This window comes from Mesoplodon bidens (assembly GCF_964165515.1).
Source record: "Mesoplodon bidens genome assembly, contig: HAP1_SCAFFOLD_887, whole genome shotgun sequence".
Classification (NCBI taxonomy): Eukaryota; Metazoa; Chordata; class Mammalia; order Artiodactyla; family Ziphiidae; genus Mesoplodon; species Mesoplodon bidens.
Window position 1 is genome coordinate 25,215 of NW_027672200.1, and position 26,186 is coordinate 51,400.

A 26,186-nucleotide genomic window follows, 5' to 3' on the forward strand; every position below is an offset into this window, starting at 1 on the left:
AGGGAGGTCACAGGTGGCTGGACAAGGAAACCAACTAGGGAGAAACACACACAAGTGCAGAGCAAACACCCTGAGGCCACTCAGCCTGACTCCATGCAAACATGTGTCCAGCAGCCAGCCCTCCACCTGTGGCTCCCCAGCAAGACAGGTACCTCGGGGGTGCCAACTCATTCTGAGTCCATTATGCGTGGCCATTCATAAACCGCTCTCTAACGTGTGAGGAATAAACTCTCAATGTTTATGAGGAAATTGGGGAAGGAGATTGAAAGGTTACTTAAACGGAAAAAAAAGAAGTTCAGGAAGGCAGGATGGTAGAGAGACAAGAAAAAGACCTTAAAAGATAGAAGGGATTTGCCAAAGAAGAGAAAGAAAAAGAAATGATTCCGAATGGGTTAACCTGCAGCTAGGAAGTTAAGGAAGATTACTGATGTGTGAAGACTATGGAATAAAGTGAATAAAATTTATCAGAAGTTGCTGAGACTATGGTAAGAAGCATGATTATCAAATTATGAATTGGCGGCAATGGCATTCTAGGGGGACACTAGGAAGGGGAAGCAAATGTTCACGAGATGACAGTGGCAGGTGGAAAGTTGTTTCAGGGGAAGATCAGTCTTGCAGAGTGTGTATCAGACGAGGGCAAGTGTGAGCAAGCAAGGAAATACTAAGTGTATACGGTTCCTTCACTGAGTGCACCCAGCCCACCCAGCCCCGTGGTCAGCCTTGAGAACAAGCAGGACTTCAGGTACTGGAGCTACATTTCATTCATCAAGCCTTGAGAAGACACCCTTAACTCAGGTCTTCTCTTCAAACGCCATCTTTCCTTCTTGACCTTCATTTGGCCTCTTCCCTTACCCTCAAGCTGTGGACTGAGGCCACAGAGCAAGATGGGTCACTAGTGTCCTCCATCCCCTGGCGACTGTGGTTCACATCAGTGGAGCACCAAAGGCAATAGCCAAGTAACAGACACAAGAGTGTATGAAGAAGAAGAGATTCTGGTAAGGCTTTCTGTGACAGTGTGGGCCGAGTCGGCTCTATATGGCTGGTATCACCTGAATGACGAGCAGCCTTAGGGGAGAAGTGCTCAGAAGGCAGAGCCTGGCTCTCTAGAGGCTCTGCGTCCTCACAGCCCACTCCAAGACCTCAGTTGCAGCTTCGGCCCCCAATCTCTCTCCCTCTGCCTACTCACAGGTTTTGAAGTCTTCTTTCCTCCACATTTCTCTTGAGAGGTGGAGGAGGAAGATGAGGTTCAGGCCAGCTCAGACTCCCCTGGGATCCCAGCAGGATGCCTATCATGAACCTCCCACCTTCTAGGAAGCTCCTACGACCTCCACATTTGGGGGAGTTTTCATTTCAGCTGTGCTTCAAATTGCTGGCTGGAGATGGCCTGTTGGAACGTGGCTAAAAGCAAGTAGCAATCCTTCGGGCAGCCTGGCCCTTCTCGACTGTCAGACATCTTCAGGGATATTCTAGGAAACGTTGTTTGTTCTAGAGAAGGGAGGGAAACAATCCAATTGTCCAATAATGCTTGAATGGAAAATAAATGATGCTATACGCATGTGATGAAATAATACCAAACGGTCAAAAATCAAAGACCTAGATCTATATGGATTCACGTGGATAAATCTTGAAAACATAATATTGATTGGAAGAAAATAAGAGAAGATAAAGAAGGTTAGATTGTGATAACAGGTATGTAAGTATTTAAATATTTAAATCAATTCAACATATTGCTTTTATATAGAGAGATGCAAGAAAATAAACTTTATCTAAAGAACACATTATTTACATTTAATATGCTCATTTATCTAGGAGACCCAAAAGAACCCACAGATAAACTAGCAGGAACGAAGAAGACGGTTCAACAAAGCACACACATACAAGATCAATACAGTTTAAAAATCAATCAGGCTCCTCTACACTGGCGATAACAAATTAGAAACTGTAAAAGAAAATAAGAAAAAAAGAAGATCTAAAAATAGTCACAAGAGCCATATAAATTAAATTTAGAGCTAAGCATACGTAAAAGTAAATATAACTAACAAACTGAGTACGACCACTAAAAACTCCACCCAACCCAAGGATTAGAAAACGACTGTTCTCACTTTATGAGAAGAGACCCTCTTCTTAAGTAGCAGATCAGTACGTGAGAGTGAATCAAAGAAACACAGCATTTGAAAAGTCAGCTAGGCCAAGCCTCTTGCTCGCACATACAGAAGCTGAAGCCCAGACAGGTTGAGTTACTTGGTAAAGGGCCCAATGTCCTGACTCAAGGACTAGCATTTTTCACTCATTCGTAAGACACAATCAAATCCAGTACCTTGGAAAGAGATGGGAAAAAAATGAAGAAATCAATTATATTGTTACTCCTCTTTAAGTACAGAAATAACCGTGACAAAATTACAGGGATTGAGGGAAAACTGAAGTGCAGAGTTTAAAATGTCAATAATCCACAGGGAAACTGGAGACCATTTAAAATATTCATATTAAATCTCTATATAAAAGACATTAAAAGATCTCCAATCAAAATGTTCATTTTATAATAGATACGGTATGATACAATTTATAATGGATATGGTATGAACCTTTCCCTTTCACGGGAAAGGTTCGGCTGGGAAAAAGGAATTGTTCTTGAAAACGGGGCCTGTGCTATTGCAGAGACTGTGCTGAACCTAGGTCCACAGAATGCTCTGATGTCATCATTGAGGTCACAGAATCCTGCTGTGCGCCTGGCAACCTTGGAAACTTAACAGCCCTGGTGAGCACTAGGCAGCACTGCTGGTTCACTAAGTGGTACAAGTTTTTCAGCCATTTAGGAGACTTGACTATTTTTATTTGTATTGAATCATTTCAACGGATTGCCCAAGAGCCAACAAGGGCCAACCTGTAGGGGAGAGGAGGAGTTGGACGTCTCTTGAGGCATCTTCTAAGGGAGACTTCTAGTTGGTACGATGGAACGGCAACAAAAGAGGAAACGCCTGGAAAATGAAGAGTCCCAGGAAACTGCCCAGAAGGGAGGAGGTATGTGGGGGGCAACTTGTCTGGGGCACATGGGTTTCTGCCAAACTGAACCTTCTCTAGGAAGAGGGGGACTGAGAACGTGTCACCTGTGAAGCAGGGAGCGAGAGACCTTGTCTCACTGATGCTGCCGTAGCCATCCGGAGGCTCCCTGTGGTGTGAGACGGCACAGAACGGCCAGATGCCCCCTGGGAGATGGGAGGTCAGCTCCGCTGGTCTGAGGACTCTCTCCTGGGGCTGCCGGGCCTGGAGCTTTGTCGGACTCACAGCAGGCTGCATCCTGCTTGCACAGACCTAGAGGTGCAGCTTTTCTCAGTCCCCGATTTCTCTCTTATTCTCTTGGATCTTTCCCTGGGGTCATGAGGTGGGGGATGTGAAGGATGCAAGGATGCTGAGAGAGACCCATGAGTTGCTTGGCCTCTTTTACCAACTGGAAAGAGAAGCCCCATGAGCTGAAGGCCCTGTTGAAAAATATCTTGACAAGTGGAATGCACTTCGAAAGACGATTGTTTGCCTAGGGATGGTGTCATATTGAAAGCAAGGAGGTTTTATTCCTTCAACAGGAAGAATCTCCCAAAGGAGACCGAGGGAAGGGAAGGGCTTTCCAGAGACTGAGACCGCGTGGGCGAGGGTGAGAAATGTCCTCAGGGTCCTGCGGGGAGCTCTGAGAGCCACGGGCCACGTGGTGCCTGCGTGCATTAAATGTAGGTGTAGGCGAGTACCTTGCCCTGGGAGGGGGTGGTCACCCCAGAGCTCCAGCTAGAGGTCTCTGCCCCAGATTAGAGCCCAGTAGCTCCTACCAGGCCCAGGGCCCTGGAGACTGTAGGATGGGCCCTGGGAATGGAGCTCTAGACAGCAGGCAGATTTTCAGGCAGTGGCTGGGACAGGCTAGGGAAGGCAATGACTGCCCCTGACCATTCAGAATATTTTTCTCTATGTTCCTGTGGGGGGGTGGGGGTGGGCGGAGGGGGTAGTGCTGAGAAGAGCAGGATGAATGGGGGTAGAGTGCTTATCAGATATAAACTCTGCGTGGTACAGTTCTTGACACCCTGCCTGGACCTGGCTGACACTCGGTGTATGTAAGAGTGTATAGAGAACTCTTGGTAGGGGTGTTTTATGAGACAGTAACTCATACACCCATGGACACTCTGATACAGCAAAAGTATCACACACCCCACATATAACTTCCGTATTAAACCACACACAGCACATGGAGGTATATACACGCATCCCTCCTGTACTACGTTCTCATACAACCCACCTGTATCACAATCCTCTCCTCCAACACCAAACGCTGGAGATGAGATATGTATATAGACACACACACTATATATATAGGACACACACACACACACACACACACACACTATATATATATGTATCTCCTCAACTCTCGCACAAACACAGCTAACTTCAGCCATCGCTAAATACCTCTATAAGAACCAGTCACGTGTCATACACACCACACTTGTAACACATTCTTGAGTAATGCCAGACCCGCTTTGTACAAACCACAGTAAACCACAGTCTCACTAACCCATGTCAGGGTTGCCAGATAAAATATGGGCTAGCCAGTTCAATTTGAATTCCAGATAAACAACAAGTAATTTTTCAGTATCAGTATGTCCCCAATATTGTACGGGCCATACTTACACTAAAAGTAAGACCAAATACTGCATGGGAATACTTACACTGGAAAATTATTCTGGGTTTATCTGAAACTGAAATTTAACTGGGTGCCCTGTATTTTTCTTCGCTAAGTCTGGCAACCCTTATATACTTGCCACCAGCTCAGGTATCATATATTTATTGTAGTTTTGTTTAGTGTGTGTCTTCCCCTACTAGAATGCGCAGCGTTACCAGAGACTACAACAATGGAAGAGTGCCGGATACACAGAAGTAGCTGCTTACTGAATCTTGGTGAATCAATGAATGAACACACACCATAAATACAAGCCACACCATGTAATGAGGAAAAGTTACATGTCCCAGAATTCCCGACTTGTGAACAGAAACCATGCACACAAAGGCCACAGACACAGATAAGACACATCTCCACCGTGCTCCCCATGCCAACCCCACACTTACCACAGACTTAACTGATACACATCACTCACTCTTCCCACATACTCAGTCACCACCGAGGCCTACATTACCAACAAGACAGTGACAGAGTAAGTACTGATTTGAATTAAACACTGGAGTATCCACTGGGAACCCCATCTCAACTGTGTGTATTCACTGCACCTGACACGTGCCAGACACTCGGTAAATATTTGTGGACAGAGAGGACTGATGAACCCACCCTGAGCCTTTCATTCCTCCCTCAGGAATCTCCAAGTCACAAGAGGATCCCCCTCAGCTTGGATCCACTGTGGTGGCCCAAGGCTGCAGCCCAGGGGCAGGGGAGGTCTCCTCTGCCTCTACATACTTCTCCTGTGCTTCTTCTCCGCGCAAGCTCATCTACGCTGGTAAGGGCGCGGGGCTCCTCAGGTGAGGGGGTGTTTGGCTGTGAGGCAGGAGGCACACAGATCCCAGGGAGGCTGAGAGGAAACCCAGGGTCATCAGAGGTGATGAGGGCTCTGTGGAGGAGCCTGGGCAGGATGGCTGAGCTGTTACGAGGGCGTGGATCCCAGCTGAGTCTGGGGCGGGGGTGTGTGAATCCTGGTACTACCATGGTGGGGAAGTCAAGGAGCAGGGGCCGGAAAGGTCTGGGCTTGAGGTGGAGGGAAGAGGGACCAGATTAAGCATCTTCAGAGGAAAATGTAGGCTTTGTCTTTGCCTTGGCTTCCAGAGAAGGACAGAGTTCTACATCATAGATCTCCAGCCTGAGAGCAGCACCATCCAGCTCAGGTCCACACAGCTCACACATACATCCGCCCTCCAGGCACATACCTTCTCAGTGCACACAGAAACCCCAAGCACCACAGCCCCATTCCACAAGTAATGCACCACCGATATTCCCAAACTCACACTCCTCGTCGTACACGCATCCACCCGCATCTCTCAGTTACCACAGCCCTCACCACCATACTGCACACCCCTGTATACAGACACCGCTCCAGTAACCCCCCACACGCACATGAAAAGCCCACAGATGACACCAGATACACCGCTCCGTCCTACGGCCAACAGACACCAAGCTCACGACATAGCTACGTCATGCAAATGTCCCTCTCTCGTCTACCACACCTGCTCCCTCAGCTTCTGGCACGGCCCATGCATGTTATGATGTTTTTAATTTCCTTTTTCAGGAATCCGGAGATCACATCGAGAAACTGCCCAGCCTAAAGCACCCCTAGCCCAGGTTCAGGAAACAGGGGAGACTGCTCCCCCATCACACTGTGTCTCCTCCTCACCCTCTTCACCCTGTAAGAACGATCTGCACCCAGACAAAGAGGAAAGGGGCATGAAAATATACTACATGCAGGTACAAGTGAACAAGGGTGTAGCTGTCTCCTGGAAGACAAAGAAACCCTTGGAGTTGCCTGAAAAGCAGCTGACGATAGAAGAAGTGACCCTTCCTGAGGATGCGTGCACAGTAGGCACTTACCCCTCTGATGTGTCCACCGAAAGCCTCCTGTCTGACAGTGAGCCCACTGGGGAGGAGAAAGAGTATGAGGAAAGGGCAGAGCCAGGCAGCCCATCAGGGCCACCTGCCGTCCAGGAGACACCCAGGGCCAAGACACCGGACTGGATGGTGACCATGGAGACCGGCTTCAGGTGCATGGCCTGCTGCCGGGTCTTGCCCACCTTGGAGATCCTCCAGCAGCACGTGAAGTTCGGCATCCTGGAGGGCTTCAGCTGCCGTGTCTTTCATCTCAACATCGCCCAGTGGATGGGCAATGTGGAATTCGAGAGCACCCCTGAGGAGGAGGGCAATGTGGAATCCGAGACCACCTCTGAGGACGAGGAGGACGAGGAGGACGAGCAGGACGAGCAGGACGAGCAGGACGACGAGGACGAGGAAGAGAAGCTAGAAGGCCCCAGCCCGAAGAGACCCCGGAGGCAGGGTCTTTTCTCTCTTTTGAGTTCCACACAGCAACTGAGATTCATGGGACAGAAGATCCTGGAGACGGTGTGGCCTTGGAAGAGGTAAGGCTTGAGGCTGGCACTCTTCTGAGCCTATGTCACGAGGGCCCAGAGGAGTCTAAGGGAAGGGGCCGCACACATGTGCTGGTTTACCTAATGGCTCTGCAGTTGCATCAACTTGGGACACACCCAGCACTTCCAAAGGAATTGAGCTCTGTTGACTTCGACAAGAAGGTGGAGCCTTTTCCTAGGAATTTTCTCAGGGTCTGCACGATGGGCCTCAACTCTTAGAGGACGTACCACCAGCAGCTCCTTGTCGGCAGAGAGAGCCAGGAGTGGTCTGAAGAGAGGACAGGGGCCCTTGCAGGACCGGAACTTTGAGGTCTGAGAGCCTTGGGCCTGAGCTGAGATCTCACCTGGACCACTGTACCTAGCCTTCTGTGACAAAGGGGAATACGAAAGAGAGTCACGTGGAAATGAGGTTCCCCGAGACATGGAAGTGTTCCAGAACCTTCGTTGCGTGGTAGTTGATCTGGAGCCAAGCTCACTGTGGTATGTGTGGCTCTGAGCATTAAGGCAACGCTGGAGGGTAACCCTGACCAGCAGAGCTTGGAGTGCTTCTTGTCTCTTCCTGTTCTACCTCATTTGTTTTATCCCTTCCAGGGAGAAGAAAGGACCCTCGGGATAGTAGCAGACAGAACGCCGTGGTCTGAAGGAGGATGAAGGGACCGGCACTCAGTCTAACATCATATGACAATATGAACATCCTATGCAATAAAGGGCATTTTCCAAACCTTTCCTGGAGGTTTTAGTTAATTACATTTTTCTATCTAATCTGTCATCTACATCTGTATCTTTCAAGGTTTGTGAACAAGCTTTCACATAAGCACTAGAGACGTCCGCCAGCATTTTCTAGAAGAGGCCTGCAAATTGCTGGGGACTCCTCACAAATAGGGAATGGCCACAACCCCTGCCACACAGACTATGCCCGTGGCCCTCCTGACCTACTCCCACTCTCTCTCTGAATTTCCCGAGGTCTGAGATGAGGGTGCTGGCTGGAGGCAATGATCGCGTGCAGGCTGAATCTTCCCCAGATTCTGATTCTCTTCCTGGGCCTATCGTCCTCAAGCACAGTCTCCATGTCCCTGGCCACACTGATCTCTCTCCTTCAGTCCTTCCCTCCCTCCCTCTCCTGCCTCCCAGTGCAAAGAATACTTTGTTACATTTGAGACGAGATTTATTTTTTGTGCACAGAATTCTCACCTGTTCTACTGTGGCCTCTGTTTTGAACATTCCAAAGCTGAGGATTTTCTTTTTTTCTCCCTCATTTCTGCTGAGTCTTTACCTTCCTAATGCAGTGAACTCAGAGTGCCTAGCTGACTGGAGGGGGAAAAAAATCCAGGGAGCAAAGAGAAATAATAAAAAAAGTGTCAGTTAATTTTTCATAGTGTTATCCAACTATGTATTTTTAAACTTTTGGAAGAATATTAGGAATATTCTCTTTATAAAAAACTGAATCATTGGGCTTCCCTGCTGGCGCGGTGGTTATGAATATGCCTGCGAATGCAGGGGACATGGGTTCGAGCCCTGTTCTGGGAAGATCCCACGTGCCACGGAGTAACTAAGCCCGTGCGCCACAACTACTGAGCCTGCGCTCTAGAGCCCGTGTGTCACAACTACTGAGCCCACGTGCCACAACTACGGAAGCCTGCATGCCTAGGGCCCGTGCTCCGCAAACAAGAGAAGCCACTGCAATGAGAAGCCCGTGCACCACAGCCAAGAGTAGCCCCCGCTCACTGCAACTAGAAAACGCCCGCTAGCAGCAACAAAGACCCAATGCAGCCCAAAATAAATTAACTAATTTTTAAAAATTGAATTATTTTCAAGGGGACAATGTATAAAAGTACAATAAAAGTCCCCCTTCATAACCCCCTAAGCCCACTCTCAAGATGTAATAGATATGGTGTGATACAATTTATAGTCGTAGTACTCCTCCTCCTCCTCCCACCACAGCCGAAATCCTCTGAGCCCGGTGCAGCAGCTTCCTTTCACAATGCTAGGACCGGCCACAAAACAGATGATAATCCCTTTGGACATTTCAAGGAGCAGCACCAAGGGAACAGTACCTGGGAAATGCCACTGACAGCTCAGAGTATCCATGGCATTTCTACGGCCTCGGCACTGCTCTTGCTCTGGGAATGAAGGTCCAAAAAGCACGTCAGAGAGTGTTCGTAATTGTAAACAAGCTCCACCTTTGAAACACAATCTACATAGAACCACATATACAAGCCTGCACAATGGATGAAGCCAACGTCTCCTCCACGATTGCCCTTCTGACAACTTCATTGTCTCCTCAACCATAAAAGGTGAACTTCAAACTCACGACCTTGCCTTGTCACCAGAAACATCCAAGCTTGGATCAGTCTTTCTAAGACCAGATATTTGCTCTGTGAGCTACTACAGACTTGTCCCATACACAGAAGTAGAACAGGATTATTTCTATCTACCCGGGGACCTGGAGTCTTTCACATTGCTCCTGTTAAAACTCTCAGAACACCAAAACTTTACCTACAAAGGGTTCAAGCTATGACACTCCCAATTTTCACAAACCTCCTTATCTCTTGTGAGTCACATGCAGCCAATTCCAGGAATTGGAAACATGGTTGTGAGGATGAAACTGACTTTGGGGCTCCCCTTGGATATGGTCTTCCAGACTTACCAAAAGGCCATTAAGAGGACGGTTTACCCCACCTCAGGGAAACCCGAGGCAGTACTTGCAGTCAAGGGCTGGCCATGGCTTCTGAGCTACCTCCAAAAAGAATTTCATACTGTACCTGGATCTGCTGAAGCCATTCCTGACTGTCCGAGAGCCAGCATGTACCGCTCCTCAACTGCCTCCATTGTGGATCATCAGTAGGGCTGTCAGATTTACTAAATAAAAATGCAGGATACCCAGTTAAACTTGAACTTCACATGAATAATAAGTCATTATTTTTAGTATAAGTAGATCCTATGTACTATTTGGGGCATACTTATCTTCAAAATGTACTCGTTGTTTTTCTGACATTCATATTTAACTAAACAGCCTATATTTTATCTGTCAACCCTACTCATCAGAAATGATGGAGGCTTATAGAGATGCAGGAGATGCCTCAGCGCCTCCTCAGCTTTTATTTCTACATCCTGGACAGCGAGCACGAACTTTCCACCCCCAGTCATTAGCCATAATGGAGGATATTCTCTGTTTTAGAGCTCTTTCTACGTGTCATTGTTATTATCTTCCTTGTTTTAAAGAGATGTTTATTTTTTCCCAAATTTAATAGCTCATCCAAAAGTATTTCAAAGTTCATTAGACAAGGGAAAAACAACATGGTTCTGAAAAGTGAAGGAAACCTCCTGGTGCTTAGTAAAGAAGTAGTAGGGAGATTGAAAAAGCCAAACTTAATAAGCAAATCTCTCCAAGGGTATTTTCAGAGCTTGATACCCTCCCACACCCTGAAAATATCATTACATCAAGAATGTAGAACGGCTAACCAAATGTAAGGCTCCCATATGATTCTATCAAACTGAGGATGCTTCTTTACTAAGCAGTGAACACACTTGCTGCCCCAGGGACCTTGGCAGTTGCAACGTAGGGCTCTTCCCTTTGGGATGGAAACAGCAAGTTCTCCTGTGGTCTACATGCTGGCCCCAAAACTACTACACTCCCAATACTTGTCAACTTGAACTATTTTTCTACATATCTCCATTTTTCTGTTACTATCTGGACTACATCCTAGACTTGACATTACATAAATTGCATTCAAGAAGCTCTTTTTAAAAGTTGCTAGGAAACCTTAAATCTAGAGCTTGCAGTCCCTGGCTTACTTTCATCCAGGTGCATAAGGGTTTTCAAAAGTAGTCAGGTTAGTTACCCCGTATCACAGCCCCACGCTTGTGTCAGAGATATAAAAATGGAACATGATATTTAAGGTTTTACTTGCCAAATCATCAAGCCTCCCAGACAGAGGCAATAGAGCAAAATGATTACAGAGGCATGGATTTTGATTTGCTCCAGTGTCTTGGGCAAGTCACTTGGCCTCTGTATTTATTTGTACTTATCTGCACTTATCTGTCACTTGGGGGTTATAATTGTACCTGGTCCATGGGTACCTTGTACAAAAGATCTGTAAAGTAGTTACAAGAAACCGACACAGAGCAAGCACTCCACAGACATTGGCTATTAGCTATTGGACATATTTCTCCATGAAACAGATTACTTTATCAGTGGATGACTCGGTGGGAGACAGTGAATCACAGTATCACAGCATGTTGAAAGTGACCTAGTTCACACTCTTATGTGAGAAAAAGAAAAGTGTGCATGTGTAGAAAATGTCTGAAAGGTTACATAACAGATAGTTAATCATGTTAACTTGGAGGATTAGAATAAATCAGGAAAGGAGGAAAGAAAAACTTGAGTGTCATTCAACTTCTACATCATTTGTGTTTCTACACTGAGACTCTGAATACACTGGAAGTGCAATTTTTTTGAATGTGGCGGGATAAAGGTTTTCAAGTGTTCCTGATACATCCGTATTATTACTTCAGAATTGCTGGCATTTCTTGCCATCTTCGGATCTACACCCATTTGAGTCAGGGGGCCATTCTGGACGGAGGAGATACTAGAGCAGAAGTGAAGTGAGAGGAAAGGAGAGAAAAGATTTTCTCTCTTCTCTTCAAAGAGGAAAGGTCTTTGGAATGGGAGCAACTCACAACCAAACTTTGGGGAAAGGATGTGATGGAAAACGAGACAAACGTCCTACCCCTGTGATGAGAAGGATTCCCTGGGCTGGATGGAGGGAGGTCACAGGTGGCTGGACAAGGAAACCAACTAGGGAGAAACACACACAAGTGCAGAGCAAACACCCTGAGGCCACTCAGCCTGACTCCATGCAAACATGTGTCCAGCAGCCAGCCCTCCACCTGTGGCTCCCCAGCAAGACAGGTACCTCGGGGGTGCCAACTCATTCTGAGTCCATTATGCGTGGCCATTCATAAACCGCTCTCTAACGTGTGAGGAATAAACTCTCAATGTTTATGAGGAAATTGGGGAAGGAGATTGAAAGGTTACTTAAACGGAAAAAAAAGAAGTTCAGGAAGGCAGGATGGTAGAGAGACAAGAAAAAGACCTTAAAAGATAGAAGGGATTTGCCAAAGAAGAGAAAGAAAAAGAAATGATTCCGAATGGGTTAACCTGCAGCTAGGAAGTTAAGGAAGATTACTGATGTGTGAAGACTATGGAATAAAGTGAATAAAATTTATCAGAAGTTGCTGAGACTATGGTAAGAAGCATGATTATCAAATTATGAATTGGCGGCAATGGCATTCTAGGGGGACACTAGGAAGGGGAAGCAAATGTTCACGAGATGACAGTGGCAGGTGGAAAGTTGTTTCAGGGGAAGATCAGTCTTGCAGAGTGTGTATCAGACGAGGGCAAGTGTGAGCAAGCAAGGAAATACTAAGTGTATACGGTTCCTTCACTGAGTGCACCCAGCCCACCCAGCCCCGTGGTCAGCCTTGAGAACAAGCAGGACTTCAGGTACTGGAGCTACATTTCATTCATCAAGCCTTGAGAAGACACCCTTAACTCAGGTCTTCTCTTCAAACGCCATCTTTCCTTCTTGACCTTCATTTGGCCTCTTCCCTTACCCTCAAGCTGTGGACTGAGGCCACAGAGCAAGATGGGTCACTAGTGTCCTCCATCCCCTGGCGACTGTGGTTCACATCAGTGGAGCACCAAAGGCAATAACCAAGTAACAGACACAAGAGTGTATGAAGAAGAAGAGATTCTGATAAGGCTTTCTGTGACAGTGTGGGCCGAGTCGGCTCTATATGGCTGGTATCACCTGAATGACGAGCAGCCTTAGGGGAGAAGTGCTCAGAAGGCAGAGCCTGGCTCTCTAGAGGCTCTGCGTCCTCACAGCCCACTCCAAGACCTCAGTTGCAGCTTCGGCCCCCAATCTCTCTCCCTCTGCCTACTCACAGGTTTTGAAGTCTTCTTTCCTCCACATTTCTCTTGAGAGGTGGAGGAGGAAGATGAGGTTCAGGCCAGCTCAGACTCCCCTGGGATCCCAGCAGGATGCCTATCATGAACCTCCCACCTTCTAGGAAGCTCCTACGACCTCCACATTTGGGGGAGTTTTCATTTCAGCTGTGCTTCAAATTGCTGGCTGGAGATGGCCTGTTGGAACGTGGCTAAAAGCAAGTAGCAATCCTTCGGGCAGCCTGGCCCTTCTCGACTGTCAGACATCTTCAGGGATATTCTAGGAAACGTTGTTTGTTCTAGAGAAGGGAGGGAAACAATCCAATTGTCCAATAATGCTTGAATGGAAAATAAATGATGCTATACGCATGTGATGAAATAATACCAAACGGTCAAAAATCAAAGACCTAGATCTATATGGATTCACGTGGATAAATCTTGAAAACATAATATTGATTGGAAGAAAATAAGAGAAGATAAAGAAGGTTAGATTGTGATAACAGGTATGTAAGTATTTAAATATTTAAATCAATTCAACATATTGCTTTTATATAGAGAGATGCAAGAAAATAAACTTTATCTAAAGAACACATTATTTACATTTAATATGCTCATTTATCTAGGAGACCCAAAAGAACCCACAGATAAACTAGCAGGAACGAAGAAGACGGTTCAACAAAGCACACACATACAAGATCAATACAGTTTAAAAATCAATCAGGCTCCTCTACACTGGCGATAACAAATTAGAAACTGTAAAAGAAAATAAGAAAAAAAGAAGATCTAAAAATAGTCACAAGAGCCATATAAATTAAATTTAGAGCTAAGCATACGTAAAAGTAAATATAACTAACAAACTGAGTACGACCACTAAAAACTCCACCCAACCCAAGGATTAGAAAACGACTGTTCTCACTTTATGAGAAGAGACCCTCTTCTTAAGTAGCAGATCAGTACGTGAGAGTGAATCAAAGAAACACAGCATTTGAAAAGTCAGCTAGGCCAAGCCTCTTGCTCGCACATACAGAAGCTGAAGCCCAGACAGGTTGAGTTACTTGGTAAAGGGCCCAATGTCCTGACTCAAGGACTAGCATTTTTCACTCATTCGTAAGACACAATCAAATCCAGTACCTTGGAAAGAGATGGGAAAAAAATGAAGAAATCAATTATATTGTTACTCCTCTTTAAGTACAGAAATAACCGTGACAAAATTACAGGGATTGAGGGAAAACTGAAGTGCAGAGTTTAAAATGTCAATAATCCACAGGGAAACTGGAGACCATTTAAAATATTCATATTAAATCTCTATATAAAAGACATTAAAAGATCTCCCATCAAAATGTTCATTTTATAATAGATACGGTATGATACAATTTATAATGGATATGGTATGAACCTTTCCCTTTCACGGGAAAGGTTCGGCTGGGAAAAAGGAATTGTTCTTGAAAACGGGGCCTGTGCTATTGCAGAGACTGTGCTGAACCTAGGTCCACAGAATGCTCTGATGTCATCATTGAGGTCACAGAATCCTGCTGTGCGCCTGGCAACCTTGGAAACTTAACAGCCCTGGTGAGCACTAGGCAGCACTGCTGGTTCACTAAGTGGTACAAGTTTTTCAGCCATTTAGGAGACTTGACTATTTTTATTTGTATTGAATCATTTCAACGGATTGCCCAAGAGCCAACAAGGGCCAACCTGTAGGGGAGAGGAGGAGTTGGACGTCTCTTGAGGCATCTTCTAAGGGAGACTTCTAGTTGGTACGATGGAACGGCAACAAAAGAGGAAACGCCTGGAAAATGAAGAGTCCCAGCAAACTGCCCAGAAGGGAGGAGGTATGTGGGGGGCAACTTGTCTGGGGCACATGGGTTTCTGCCAAACTGAACCTTCTCTAGGAAGAGGGGGACTGAGAACGTGTCACCTGTGAAGCAGGGAGCGAGAGACCTTGTCTCACTGATGCTGCCGTAGCCATCCGGAGGCTCCCTGTGGTGTGAGACGGCACAGAACGGCCAGATGCCCCCTGGGAGATGGGAGGTCAGCTCCGCTGGTCTGAGGACTCTCTCCTGGGGCTGCCGGGCCTGGAGCTTTGTCGGACTCACAGCAGGCTGCATCCTGCTTGCACAGACCTAGAGGTGCAGCTTTTCTCAGTCCCCGATTTCTCTCTTATTCTCTTGGATCTTTCCCTGGGGTCATGAGGTGGGGGATGTGAAGGATGCAAGGATGCTGAGAGAGACCCATGAGTTGCTTGGCCTCTTTTACCAACTGGAAAGAGAAGCCCCATGAGCTGAAGGCCCTGTTGAAAAATATCTTGACAAGTGGAATGCACTTCGAAAGACGATTGTTTGCCTAGGGATGGTGTCATATTGAAAGCAAGGAGGTTTTATTCCTTCAACAGGAAGAATCTCCCAAAGGAGACCGAGGGAAGGGAAGGGCTTTCCAGAGACTGAGACCGCGTGGGCGAGGGTGAGAAATGTCCTCAGGGTCCTGCGGGGAGCTCTGAGAGCCACGGGCCACGTGGTGCCTGCGTGCATTAAATGTAGGTGTAGGCGAGTACCTTGCCCTGGGAGGGGGTGGTCACCCCAGAGCTCCAGCTAGAGGTCTCTGCCCCAGATTAGAGCCCAGTAGCTCCTACCAGGCCCAGGGCCCTGGAGACTGTAGGATGGGCCCTGGGAATGGAGCTCTAGACAGCAGGCAGATTTTCAGGCAGTGGCTGGGACAGGCTAGGGAAGGCAATGACTGCCCCTGACCATTCAGAATATTTTTCTCTATGTTCCTGTGGGGGGGTGGGGGTGGGCGGAGGGGGTAGTGCTGAGAAGAGCAGGATGAATGGGGGTAGAGTGCTTATCAGATATAAACTCTGCGTGGTACAGTTCTTGACACCCTGCCTGGACCTGGCTGACACTCGGTGTATGTAAGAGTGTATAGAGAACTCTTGGTAGGGGTGTTTTATGAGACAGTAACTCATACACCCATGGACACTCTGATACAGCAAAAGTATCACACACCCCACATATAACTTCCGTATTAAACCACACACAGCACATGGAGGTATATACACGCATCCCTCCTGTACTACGTTCTCATACAACCCACCTGTATCACAATCCTCTCCTCCAACACCAAACGCTGCAGATGAGATATGTATATAGACACACACACTATATATATAGGACACACACACACACACACACACACACACTATATATATATGTATCTCCTCAACTCTCGCACAAACACAGCTAACTTCAGCCATCGCTAAATACCTCTATAAGAACCAGTCACGTGTCATACACACCACACTTGTAACACATTCTTGAGTAATGCCAGACCCGCTTTGTACAAACCACAGTAAACCACAGTCTCACTAACCCATGTCAGGGTTGCCAGATAAAATATGGGCTAGCCAGTTCAATTTGAATTCCAGATAAACAACAAGTAATTTTTCAGTATCAGTATGTCCCCAATATTGTACGGGCCATACTTACACTAAAAGTAAGACCAAATACTGCATGGGAATACTTACACTGGAAAATTATTCTGGGTTTATCTGAAACTGAAATTTAACTGGGTGCCCTGTATTTTTCTTCGCTAAGTCTGGCAACCCTTATATACTTGCCACCAGCTCAGGTATCATATATTTATTGTAGTTTTGTTTAGTGTGTGTCTTCCCCTACTAGAATGCGCAGCGTTACCAGAGACTACAACAATGGAAGAGTGCCGGATACACAGAAGTAGCTGCTTACTGAATCTTGGTGAATCAATGAATGAACACACACCATAAATACAAGCCACACCATGTAATGAGGAAAAGTTACATGTCCCAGAATTCCCGACTTGTGAACAGAAACCATGCACACAAAGGCCACAGACACAGATAAGACACATCTCCACCGTGCTCCCCATGCCAACCCCACACTTACCACAGACTTAACTGATACACATCACTCACTCTTCCCACATACTCAGTCACCACCGAGGCCTACATTACCAACAAGACAGTGACAGAGTAAGTACTGATTTGAATCAAACACTGGAGTATCCACTGGGAACCCCATCTCAACTGTGTGTATTCACTGCACCTGACACGTGCCAGACACTCGGTAAATATTTGTGGACAGAGAGGACTGATGAACCCACCCTGAGCCTTTCATTCCTCCCTCAGGAATCTCCAAGTCACAAGAGGATCCCCCTCAGCTTGGATCCACTGTGGTGGCCCAAGGCTGCAGCCCAGGGGCAGGGGAGGTCTCCTCTGCCTCTACATACTTCTCCTGTGCTTCTTCTCCGCGCAAGCTCATCTACGCTGGTAAGGGCGCGGGGCTCCTCAGGTGAGGGGGTGTTTGGCTGTGAGGCAGGAGGCACACAGATCCCAGGGAGGCTGAGAGGAAACCCAGGGTCATCAGAGGTGATGAGGGCTCTGTGGAGGAGCCTGGGCAGGATGGCTGAGCTGTTACGAGGGCGTGGATCCCAGCTGAGTCTGGGGCGGGGGTGTGTGAATCCTGGTACTACCATGGTGGGGAAGTCAAGGAGCAGGGGCCGGAAAGGTCTGGGCTTGAGGTGGAGGGAAGAGGGACCAGATTAAGCATCTTCAGAGGAAAATGTAGGCTTTGTCTTTGCCTTGGCTTCCAGAGAAGGACAGAGTTCTACATCATAGATCTCCAGCCTGAGAGCAGCACCATCCAGCTCAGGTCCACACAGCTCACACATACATCCGCCCTCCAGGCACATACCTTCTCAGTGCACACAGAAACCCCAAGCACCACAGCCCCATTCCACAAGTAATGCACCACCGATATTCCCAAACTCACACTCCTCGTCGTACACGCATCCACCCGCATCTCTCAGTTACCACAGCCCTCACCACCATACTGCACACCCCTGTATACAGACACCGCTCCAGTAACCCCCCACACGCACATGAAAAGCCCACAGATGACACCAGATACACCGCTCCGTCCTACGGCCAACAGACACCAAGCTCACGACATAGCTACGTCATGCAAATGTCCCTCTCTCGTCTACCACACCTGCTCCCTCAGCTTCTGGCACGGCCCATGCATGTTATGATGTTTTTAATTTCCTTTTTCAGGAATCCGGAGATCACATCGAGAAACTGCCCAGCCTAAAGCACCCCTAGCCCAGGTTCAGGAAACAGGGGAGACTGCTCCCCCATCACACTGTGTCTCCTCCTCACCCTCTTCACCCTGTAAGAACGATCTGCACCCAGACAAAGAGGAAAGGGGCATGAAAATATACTACATGCAGGTACAAGTGAACAAGGGTGTAGCTGTCTCCTGGAAGACAAAGAAACCCTTGGAGTTGCCTGAAAAGCAGCTGACGATAGAAGAAGTGACCCTTCCTGAGGATGCGTGCACAGTAGGCACTTACCCCTCTGATGTGTCCACCGAAAGCCTCCTGTCTGACAGTGAGCCCACTGGGGAGGAGAAAGAGTATGAGGAAAGGGCAGAGCCAGGCAGCCCATCAGGGCCACCTGCCGTCCAGGAGACACCCAGGGCCAAGACACCGGACTGGATGGTGACCATGGAGACCGGCTTCAGGTGCATGGCCTGCTGCCGGGTCTTGCCCACCTTGGAGATCCTCCAGCAGCACGTGAAGTTCGGCATCCTGGAGGGCTTCAGCTGCCGTGTCTTTCATCTCAACATCGCCCAGTGGATGGGCAATGTGGAATTCGAGAGCACCCCTGAGGAGGAGGGCAATGTGGAATCCGAGACCACCTCTGAGGACGAGGAGGACGAGGAGGACGAGCAGGACGAGCAGGACGAGCAGGACGACGAGGACGAGGAAGAGAAGCTAGAAGGCCCCAGCCCGAAGAGACCCCGGAGGCAGGGTCTTTTCTCTCTTTTGAGTTCCACACAGCAACTGAGATTCATGGGACAGAAGATCCTGGAGACGGTGTGGCCTTGGAAGAGGTAAGGCTTGAGGCTGGCACTCTTCTGAGCCTATGTCACGAGGGCCCAGAGGAGTCTAAGGGAAGGGGCCGCACACATGTGCTGGTTTACCTAATGGCTCTGCAGTTGCATCAACTTGGGACACACCCAGCACTTCCAAAGGAATTGAGCTCTGTTGACTTCGACAAGAAGGTGGAGCCTTTTCCTAGGAATTTTCTCAGGGTCTGCACGATGGGCCTCAACTCTTAGAGGACGTACCACCAGCAGCTCCTTGTCGGCAGAGAGAGCCAGGAGTGGTCTGAAGAGAGGACAGGGGCCCTTGCAGGACCGGAACTTTGAGGTCTGAGAGCCTTGGGCCTGAGCTGAGATCTCACCTGGACCACTGTACCTAGCCTTCTGTGACAAAGGGGAATACGAAAGAGAGTCACGTGGAAATGAGGTTCCCCGAGACATGGAAGTGTTCCAGAACCTTCGTTGCGTGGTAGTTGATCTGGAGCCAAGCTCACTGTGGTATGTGTGGCTCTGAGCATTAAGGCAACGCTGGAGGGTAACCCTGACCAGCAGAGCTTGGAGTGCTTCTTGTCTCTTCCTGTTCTACCTCATTTGTTTTATCCCTTCCAGGGAGAAGAAAGGACCCTCGGGATAGTAGCAGACAGAACGCCGTGGTCTGAAGGAGGATGAAGGGACCGGCACTCAGTCTAACATCATATGACAATATGAACATCCTATGCAATAAAGGGCATTTTCCAAACCTTTCCTGGAGGTTTTAGTTAATTACATTTTTCTATCTAATCTGTCATCTACATCTGTATCTTTCAAGGTTTGTGAACAAGCTTTCACATAAGCACTAGAGACGTCCGCCAGCATTTTCTAGAAGAGGCCTGCAAATTGCTGGGGACTCCTCACAAATAGGGAATGGCCACAACCCCTGCCACACAGACTATGCCCGTGGCCCTCCTGACCTACTCCCACTCTCTCTCTGAATTTCCCGAGGTCTGAGATGAGGGTGCTGGCTGGAGGCAATGATCGCGTGCAGGCTGAATCTTCCCCAGATTCTGATTCTCTTCCTGGGCCTATCGTCCTCAAGCACAGTCTCCATGTCCCTGGCCACACTGATCTCTCTCCTTCAGTCCTTCCCTCCCTCCCTCTCCTGCCTCCCAGTGCAAAGAATACTTTGTTACATTTGAGACGAGATTTATTTTTTGTGCACAGAATTCTCACCTGTTCTACTGTGGCCTCTGTTTTGAACATTCCAAAGCTGAGGATTTTCTTTTTTTCTCCCTCATTTCTGCTGAGTCTTTACCTTCCTAATGCAGTGAACTCAGAGTGCCTAGCTGACTGGAGGGGGAAAAAAATCCAGGGAGCAAAGAGAAATAATAAAAAAAGTGTCAGTTAATTTTTCATAGTGTTATCCAACTATGTATTTTTAAACTTTTGGAAGAATATTAGGAATATTCTCTTTATAAAAAACTGAATCATTGGGCTTCCCTGCTGGCGCGGTGGTTATGAATATGCCTGCGAATGCAGGGGACATGGGTTCGAGCCCTGTTCTGGGAAGATCCCACGTGCCACGGAGTAACTAAGCCCGTGCGCCACAACTACTGAGCCTGCGCTCTAGAGCCCGTGTGTCACAACTACTGAGCCCACGTGCCACAACTACGGAAGCCTGCATGCCTAGGGCCCGTGCTCCGCAAACAAGAGAAGCCACTGCAATGAGAAGCCCGTGCACCACAGCCAAGAGTAGCCCCCGCTCACTGCAACTAGAAAACGCCCGCTAGCAGCAACAAAGACCCAATGCAGCCCAAAATAAATTAACTAATTTTTAAAAATTGAATTATTTTCAAGGGGACAATGTATAAAAGTACAATAAAAGTCCCCCTTCATAACCCCCCAAGCCCACTCTCAAGATGTAATAGATATGGTGTGATACAATTTATAGTCGTAGTACTCCTCCTCCTCCTCCCACCACAGCCGAAATCCTCTGAGCCCGGTGCAGCAGCTTCCTTTCACAATGCTAGGACCGGCCACAAAACAGATGATAATCCCTTTGGACATTTCAAGGAGCAGCACCAAGGGAACAGTACCTGGGAAATGCCACTGACAGCTCAGAGTATCCATGGCATTTCTAGGGCCTCGGCACTGCTCTTGCTCTGGGAATGAAGGTCCAAAAAGCACGTCAGAGAGTGTTCGTAATTGTAAACAAGCTCCACCTTTGAAACACAATCTACATAGAACCACATATACAAGCCTGCACAATGGATGAAGCCAACGTCTCCTCCACGATTGCCCTTCTGACAACTTCATTGTCTCCTCAACCATAAAAGGTGAACTTCAAACTCACGACCTTGCCTTGTCACCAGAAACATCCAAGCTTGGATCAGTCTTTCTAAGACCAGATATTTGCTCTGTGAGCTACTACAGACTTGTCCCATACACAGAAGTAGAACAGGATTATTTCTATCTACCCGGGGACCTGGAGTCTTTCACATTGCTCCTGTTAAAACTCTCAGAACACCAAAACTTTACCTACAAAGGGTTCAAGCTATGACACTCCCAATTTTCACAAACCTCCTTATCTCTTGTGAGTCACATGCAGCCAATTCCAGGAATTGGAAACATGGTTGTGAGGATGAAACTGACTTTGGGGCTCCCCTTGGATATGGTCTTCCAGACTTACCAAAAGGCCATTAAGAGGACGGTTTACCCCACCTCAGGGAAACCCGAGGCAGTACTTGCAGTCAAGGGCTGGCCATGGCTTCTGAGCTACCTCCAAAAAGAATTTCATACTGTACCTGGATCTGCTGAAGCCATTCCTGACTGTCCGAGAGCCAGCATGTACCGCTCCTCAACTGCCTCCATTGTGGATCATCAGTAGGGCTGTCAGATTTACTAAATAAAAATGCAGGATACCCAGTTAAACTTGAACTTCACATGAATAATAAGTCATTATTTTTAGTATAAGTAGATCCTATGTACTATTTGGGGCATACTTATCTTCAAAATGTACTCGTTGTTTTTCTGACATTCATATTTAACTAAACAGCCTATATTTTATCTGTCAACCCTACTCATCAGAAATGATGGAGGCTTATAGAGATGCAGGAGATGCCTCAGCGCCTCCTCAGCTTTTATTTCTACATCCTGGACAGCGAGCACGAACTTTCCACCCCCAGTCATTAGCCATAATGGAGGATATTCTCTGTTTTAGAGCTCTTTCTACGTGTCATTGTTATTATCTTCCTTGTTTTAAAGAGATGTTTATTTTTTCCCAAATTTAATAGCTCATCCAAAAGTATTTCAAAGTTCATTAGACAAGGGAAAAACAACATGGTTCTGAAAAGTGAAGGAAACCTCCTGGTGCTTAGTAAAGAAGTAGTAGGGAGATTGAAAAAGCCAAACTTAATAAGCAAATCTCTCCAAGGGTATTTTCAGAGCTTGATACCCTCCCACACCCTGAAAATATCATTACATCAAGAATGTAGAACGGCTAACCAAATGTAAGGCTCCCATATGATTCTATCAAACTGAGGATGCTTCTTTACTAAGCAGTGAACACACTTGCTGCCCCAGGGACCTTGGCAGTTGCAACGTAGGGCTCTTCCCTTTGGGATGGAAACAGCAAGTTCTCCTGTGGTCTACATGCTGGCCCCAAAACTACTACACTCCCAATACTTGTCAACTTGAACTATTTTTCTACATATCTCCATTTTTCTGTTACTATCTGGACTACATCCTAGACTTGACATTACATAAATTGCATTCAAGAAGCTCTTTTTAAAAGTTGCTAGGAAACCTTAAATCTAGAGCTTGCAGTCCCTGGCTTACTTTCATCCAGGTGCATAAGGGTTTTCAAAAGTAGTCAGGTTAGTTACCCCGTATCACAGCCCCACGCTTGTGTCAGAGATATAAAAATGGAACATGATATTTAAGGTTTTACTTGCCAAATCATCAAGCCTCCCAGACAGAGGCAATAGAGCAAAATGATTACAGAGGCATGGATTTTGATTTGCTCCAGTGTCTTGGGCAAGTCACTTGGCCTCTGTATTTATTTGTACTTATCTGCACTTATCTGTCACTTGGGGGTTATAATTGTACCTGGTCCATGGGTACCTTGTACAAAAGATCTGTAAAGTAGTTACAAGAAACCGACACAGAGCAAGCACTCCACAGACATTGGCTATTAGCTATTGGACATATTTCTCCATGAAACAGATTACTTTATCAGTGGATGACTCGGTGGGAGACAGTGAATCACAGTATCACAGCATGTTGAAAGTGACCTAGTTCACACTCTTATGTGAGAAAAAGAAAAGTGTGCATGTGTAGAAAATGTCTGAAAGGTTACATAACAGATAGTTAATCATGTTAACTTGGAGGATTAGAATAAATCAGGAAAGGAGGAAAGAAAAACTTGAGTGTCATTCAACTTCTACATCATTTGTGTTTCTACACTGAGACTCTGAATACACTGGAAGTGCAATTTTTTTGAATGTGGCGGGATAAAGGTTTTCAAGTGTTCCTGATACATCCGTATTATTACTTCAGAATTGCTGGCATTTCTTGCCATCTTCGGATCTACACCCATTTGAGTCAGGGGGCCATTCTGGACGGAGGAGATACTAGAGCAGAAGTGAAGTGAGAGGAAAGGAGAGAAAAGATTTTCTCTCTTCTCTTCAAAGAGGAAAGGTCTTTGGAATGGGAGCAACTCACAACCAAACTTTGGGGAAAGGATGTGATGGAAAACGAGACAAACGTCCTACCCCTGTGATGAGAAGGATTCCCTGGGCTGGATGGAGGGAGGTCACAGGTGGCTGGACAAGGAAACCAACTAGGGAGAAACACACACAAGTGCAGAGCAAACACCCTGAGGCCACTCAGCCTGACTCCATGCAAACATGTGTCCAGCAGCCAGCCCTCCACCTGTGGCTCCCCAGCAAGACAGGTACCTCGGGGGTGCCAACTCATTCTGAGTCCATTATGCGTGGCCATTCATAAACCGCTCTCTAACGTGTGAGGAATAAACTCTCAATGTTTATGAGGAAATTGGGGAAGGAGATTGAAAGGTTACTTAAACGGAAAAAAAAGAAGTTCAGGAAGGCAGGATGGTAGAGAGACAAGAAAAAGACCTTAAAAGATAGAAGGGATTTGCCAAAGAAGAGAAAGAAAAAGAAATGATTCCGAATGGGTTAACCTGCAGCTAGGAAGTTAAGGAAGATTACTGATGTGTGAAGACTATGGAATAAAGTGAATAAAATTTATCAGAAGTTGCTGAGACTATGGTAAGAAGCATGATTATCAAATTATGAATTGGCGGCAATGGCATTCTAGGGGGACACTAGGAAGGGGAAGCAAATGTTCACGAGATGACAGTGGCAGGTGGAAAGTTGTTTCAGGGGAAGATCAGTCTTGCAGAGTGTGTATCAGACGAGGGCAAGTGTGAGCAAGCAAGGAAATACTAAGTGTATACGGTTCCTTCACTGAGTGCACCCAGCCCACCCAGCCCCGTGGTCAGCCTTGAGAACAAGCAGGACTTCAGGTACTGGAGCTACATTTCATTCATCAAGCCTTGAGAAGACACCCTTAACTCAGGTCTTCTCTTCAAACGCCATCTTTCCTTCTTGACCTTCATTTGGCCTCTTCCCTTACCCTCAAGCTGTGGACTGAGGCCACAGAGCAAGATGGGTCACTAGTGTCCTCCATCCCCTGGCGACTGTGGTTCACATCAGTGGAGCACCAAAGGCAATAACCAAGTAACAGACACAAGAGTGTATGAAGAAGAAGAGATTCTGATAAGGCTTTCTGTGACAGTGTGGGCCGAGTCGGCTCTATATGGCTGGTATCACCTGAATGACGAGCAGCCTTAGGGGAGAAGTGCTCAGAAGGCAGAGCCTGGCTCTCTAGAGGCTCTGCGTCCTCACAGCCCACTCCAAGACCTCAGTTGCAGCTTCGGCCCCCAATCTCTCTCCCTCTGCCTACTCACAGGTTTTGAAGTCTTCTTTCCTCCACATTTCTCTTGAGAGGTGGAGGAGGAAGATGAGGTTCAGGCCAGCTCAGACTCCCCTGGGATCCCAGCAGGATGCCTATCATGAACCTCCCACCTTCTAGGAAGCTCCTACGACCTCCACATTTGGGGGAGTTTTCATTTCAGCTGTGCTTCAAATTGCTGGCTGGAGATGGCCTGTTGGAACGTGGCTAAAAGCAAGTAGCAATCCTTCGGGCAGCCTGGCCCTTCTCGACTGTCAGACATCTTCAGGGATATTCTAGGAAACGTTGTTTGTTCTAGAGAAGGGAGGGAAACAATCCAATTGTCCAATAATGCTTGAATGGAAAATAAATGATGCTATACGCATGTGATGAAATAATACCAAACGGTCAAAAATCAAAGACCTAGATCTATATGGATTCACGTGGATAAATCTTGAAAACATAATATTGATTGGAAGAAAATAAGAGAAGATAAAGAAGGTTAGATTGTGATAACAGGTATGTAAGTATTTAAATATTTAAATCAATTCAACATATTGCTTTTATATAGAGAGATGCAAGAAAATAAACTTTATCTAAAGAACACATTATTTACATTTAATATGCTCATTTATCTAGGAGACCCAAAAGAACCCACAGATAAACTAGCAGGAACGAAGAAGACGGTTCAACAAAGCACACACATACAAGATCAATACAGTTTAAAAATCAATCAGGCTCCTCTACACTGGCGATAACAAATTAGAAACTGTAAAAGAAAATAAGAAAAAAAGAAGATCTAAAAATAGTCACAAGAGCCATATAAATTAAATTTAGAGCTAAGCATACGTAAAAGTAAATATAACTAACAAACTGAGTACGACCACTAAAAACTCCACCCAACCCAAGGATTAGAAAACGACTGTTCTCACTTTATGAGAAGAGACCCTCTTCTTAAGTAGCAGATCAGTACGTGAGAGTGAATCAAAGAAACACAGCATTTGAAAAGTCAGCTAGGCCAAGCCTCTTGCTCGCACATACAGAAGCTGAAGCCCAGACAGGTTGAGTTACTTGGTAAAGGGCCCAATGTCCTGACTCAAGGACTAGCATTTTTCACTCATTCGTAAGACACAATCAAATCCAGTACCTTGGAAAGAGATGGGAAAAAAATGAAGAAATCAATTATATTGTTACTCCTCTTTAAGTACAGAAATAACCGTGACAAAATTACAGGGATTGAGGGAAAACTG

At 46.6% G+C, this 26,186-nt stretch overlaps 2 protein-coding genes and 1 long non-coding RNA gene across 4 annotated transcripts in view; 2 read left to right on the forward strand and 1 right to left on the reverse strand.

The window, feature by feature from the left end:
• Positions 1-26,186, reverse strand: part of LOC308610132 — a 100,369-nt gene that overhangs the window by 25,204 nt on the left and 48,979 nt on the right. For both annotated transcript variants that reach the window (XR_014014430.1, XR_014014431.1), the window contains exons 13-19: positions 24,953-25,251; positions 21,765-21,861; positions 20,194-20,310; positions 13,070-13,368; positions 9,882-9,978; positions 8,311-8,427; positions 1,187-1,485 (exon numbers count right to left, since the gene is read on the reverse strand). This is a non-coding gene — a long non-coding RNA (uncharacterized lncRNA). The remainder of the gene's footprint in view (positions 1-1,186; positions 1,486-8,310; positions 8,428-9,881; positions 9,979-13,069; positions 13,369-20,193; positions 20,311-21,764; positions 21,862-24,952; positions 25,252-26,186) is intronic.
• Positions 1,480-8,267, forward strand: LOC308610131 (protein FAM170A-like). The gene is made up of 3 exons (XM_081259390.1): positions 1,480-3,018; positions 5,346-5,486; positions 6,270-8,267. The coding sequence occupies exons 1-3, from the start codon at positions 2,949-2,951 to the stop codon at positions 7,112-7,114; spliced, it is 1,056 nt and encodes a 351-aa protein (XP_081115516.1). The 5' UTR covers positions 1,480-2,948; the 3' UTR covers positions 7,115-8,267.
• Positions 17,108-20,187, forward strand: LOC308610128 (protein FAM170A-like). Its single transcript, XM_081259388.1, has one exon. It carries the CDS (start codon positions 18,308-18,310, stop codon positions 18,995-18,997), a length of 690 nt encoding a protein of 229 aa, XP_081115514.1. The 5' UTR covers positions 17,108-18,307; the 3' UTR covers positions 18,998-20,187.

Excerpts from the sequence above, each read along its gene's own strand:
- LOC308610131 (XM_081259390.1), top strand. The coding sequence starts at position 2,949 with ATGGAACGGCAACAAAAGAGGAAACGCCTGGAAAATGAAGAGTCCCAG. Across the intron at positions 3,019-5,345 it reads AACTGCCCAGAAGGGAGGAG|GAATCTCCAAGTCACAAGAG; the intron begins GTATGTGGGGGG and ends TTCCTCCCTCAG. Across the intron at positions 5,487-6,269 it reads GCGCAAGCTCATCTACGCTG|GAATCCGGAGATCACATCGA; the intron begins GTAAGGGCGCGG and ends TTCCTTTTTCAG.
- LOC308610128 (XM_081259388.1), top strand. The coding sequence starts at position 18,308 with ATGAAAATATACTACATGCAGGTACAAGTGAACAAGGGTGTAGCTGTC.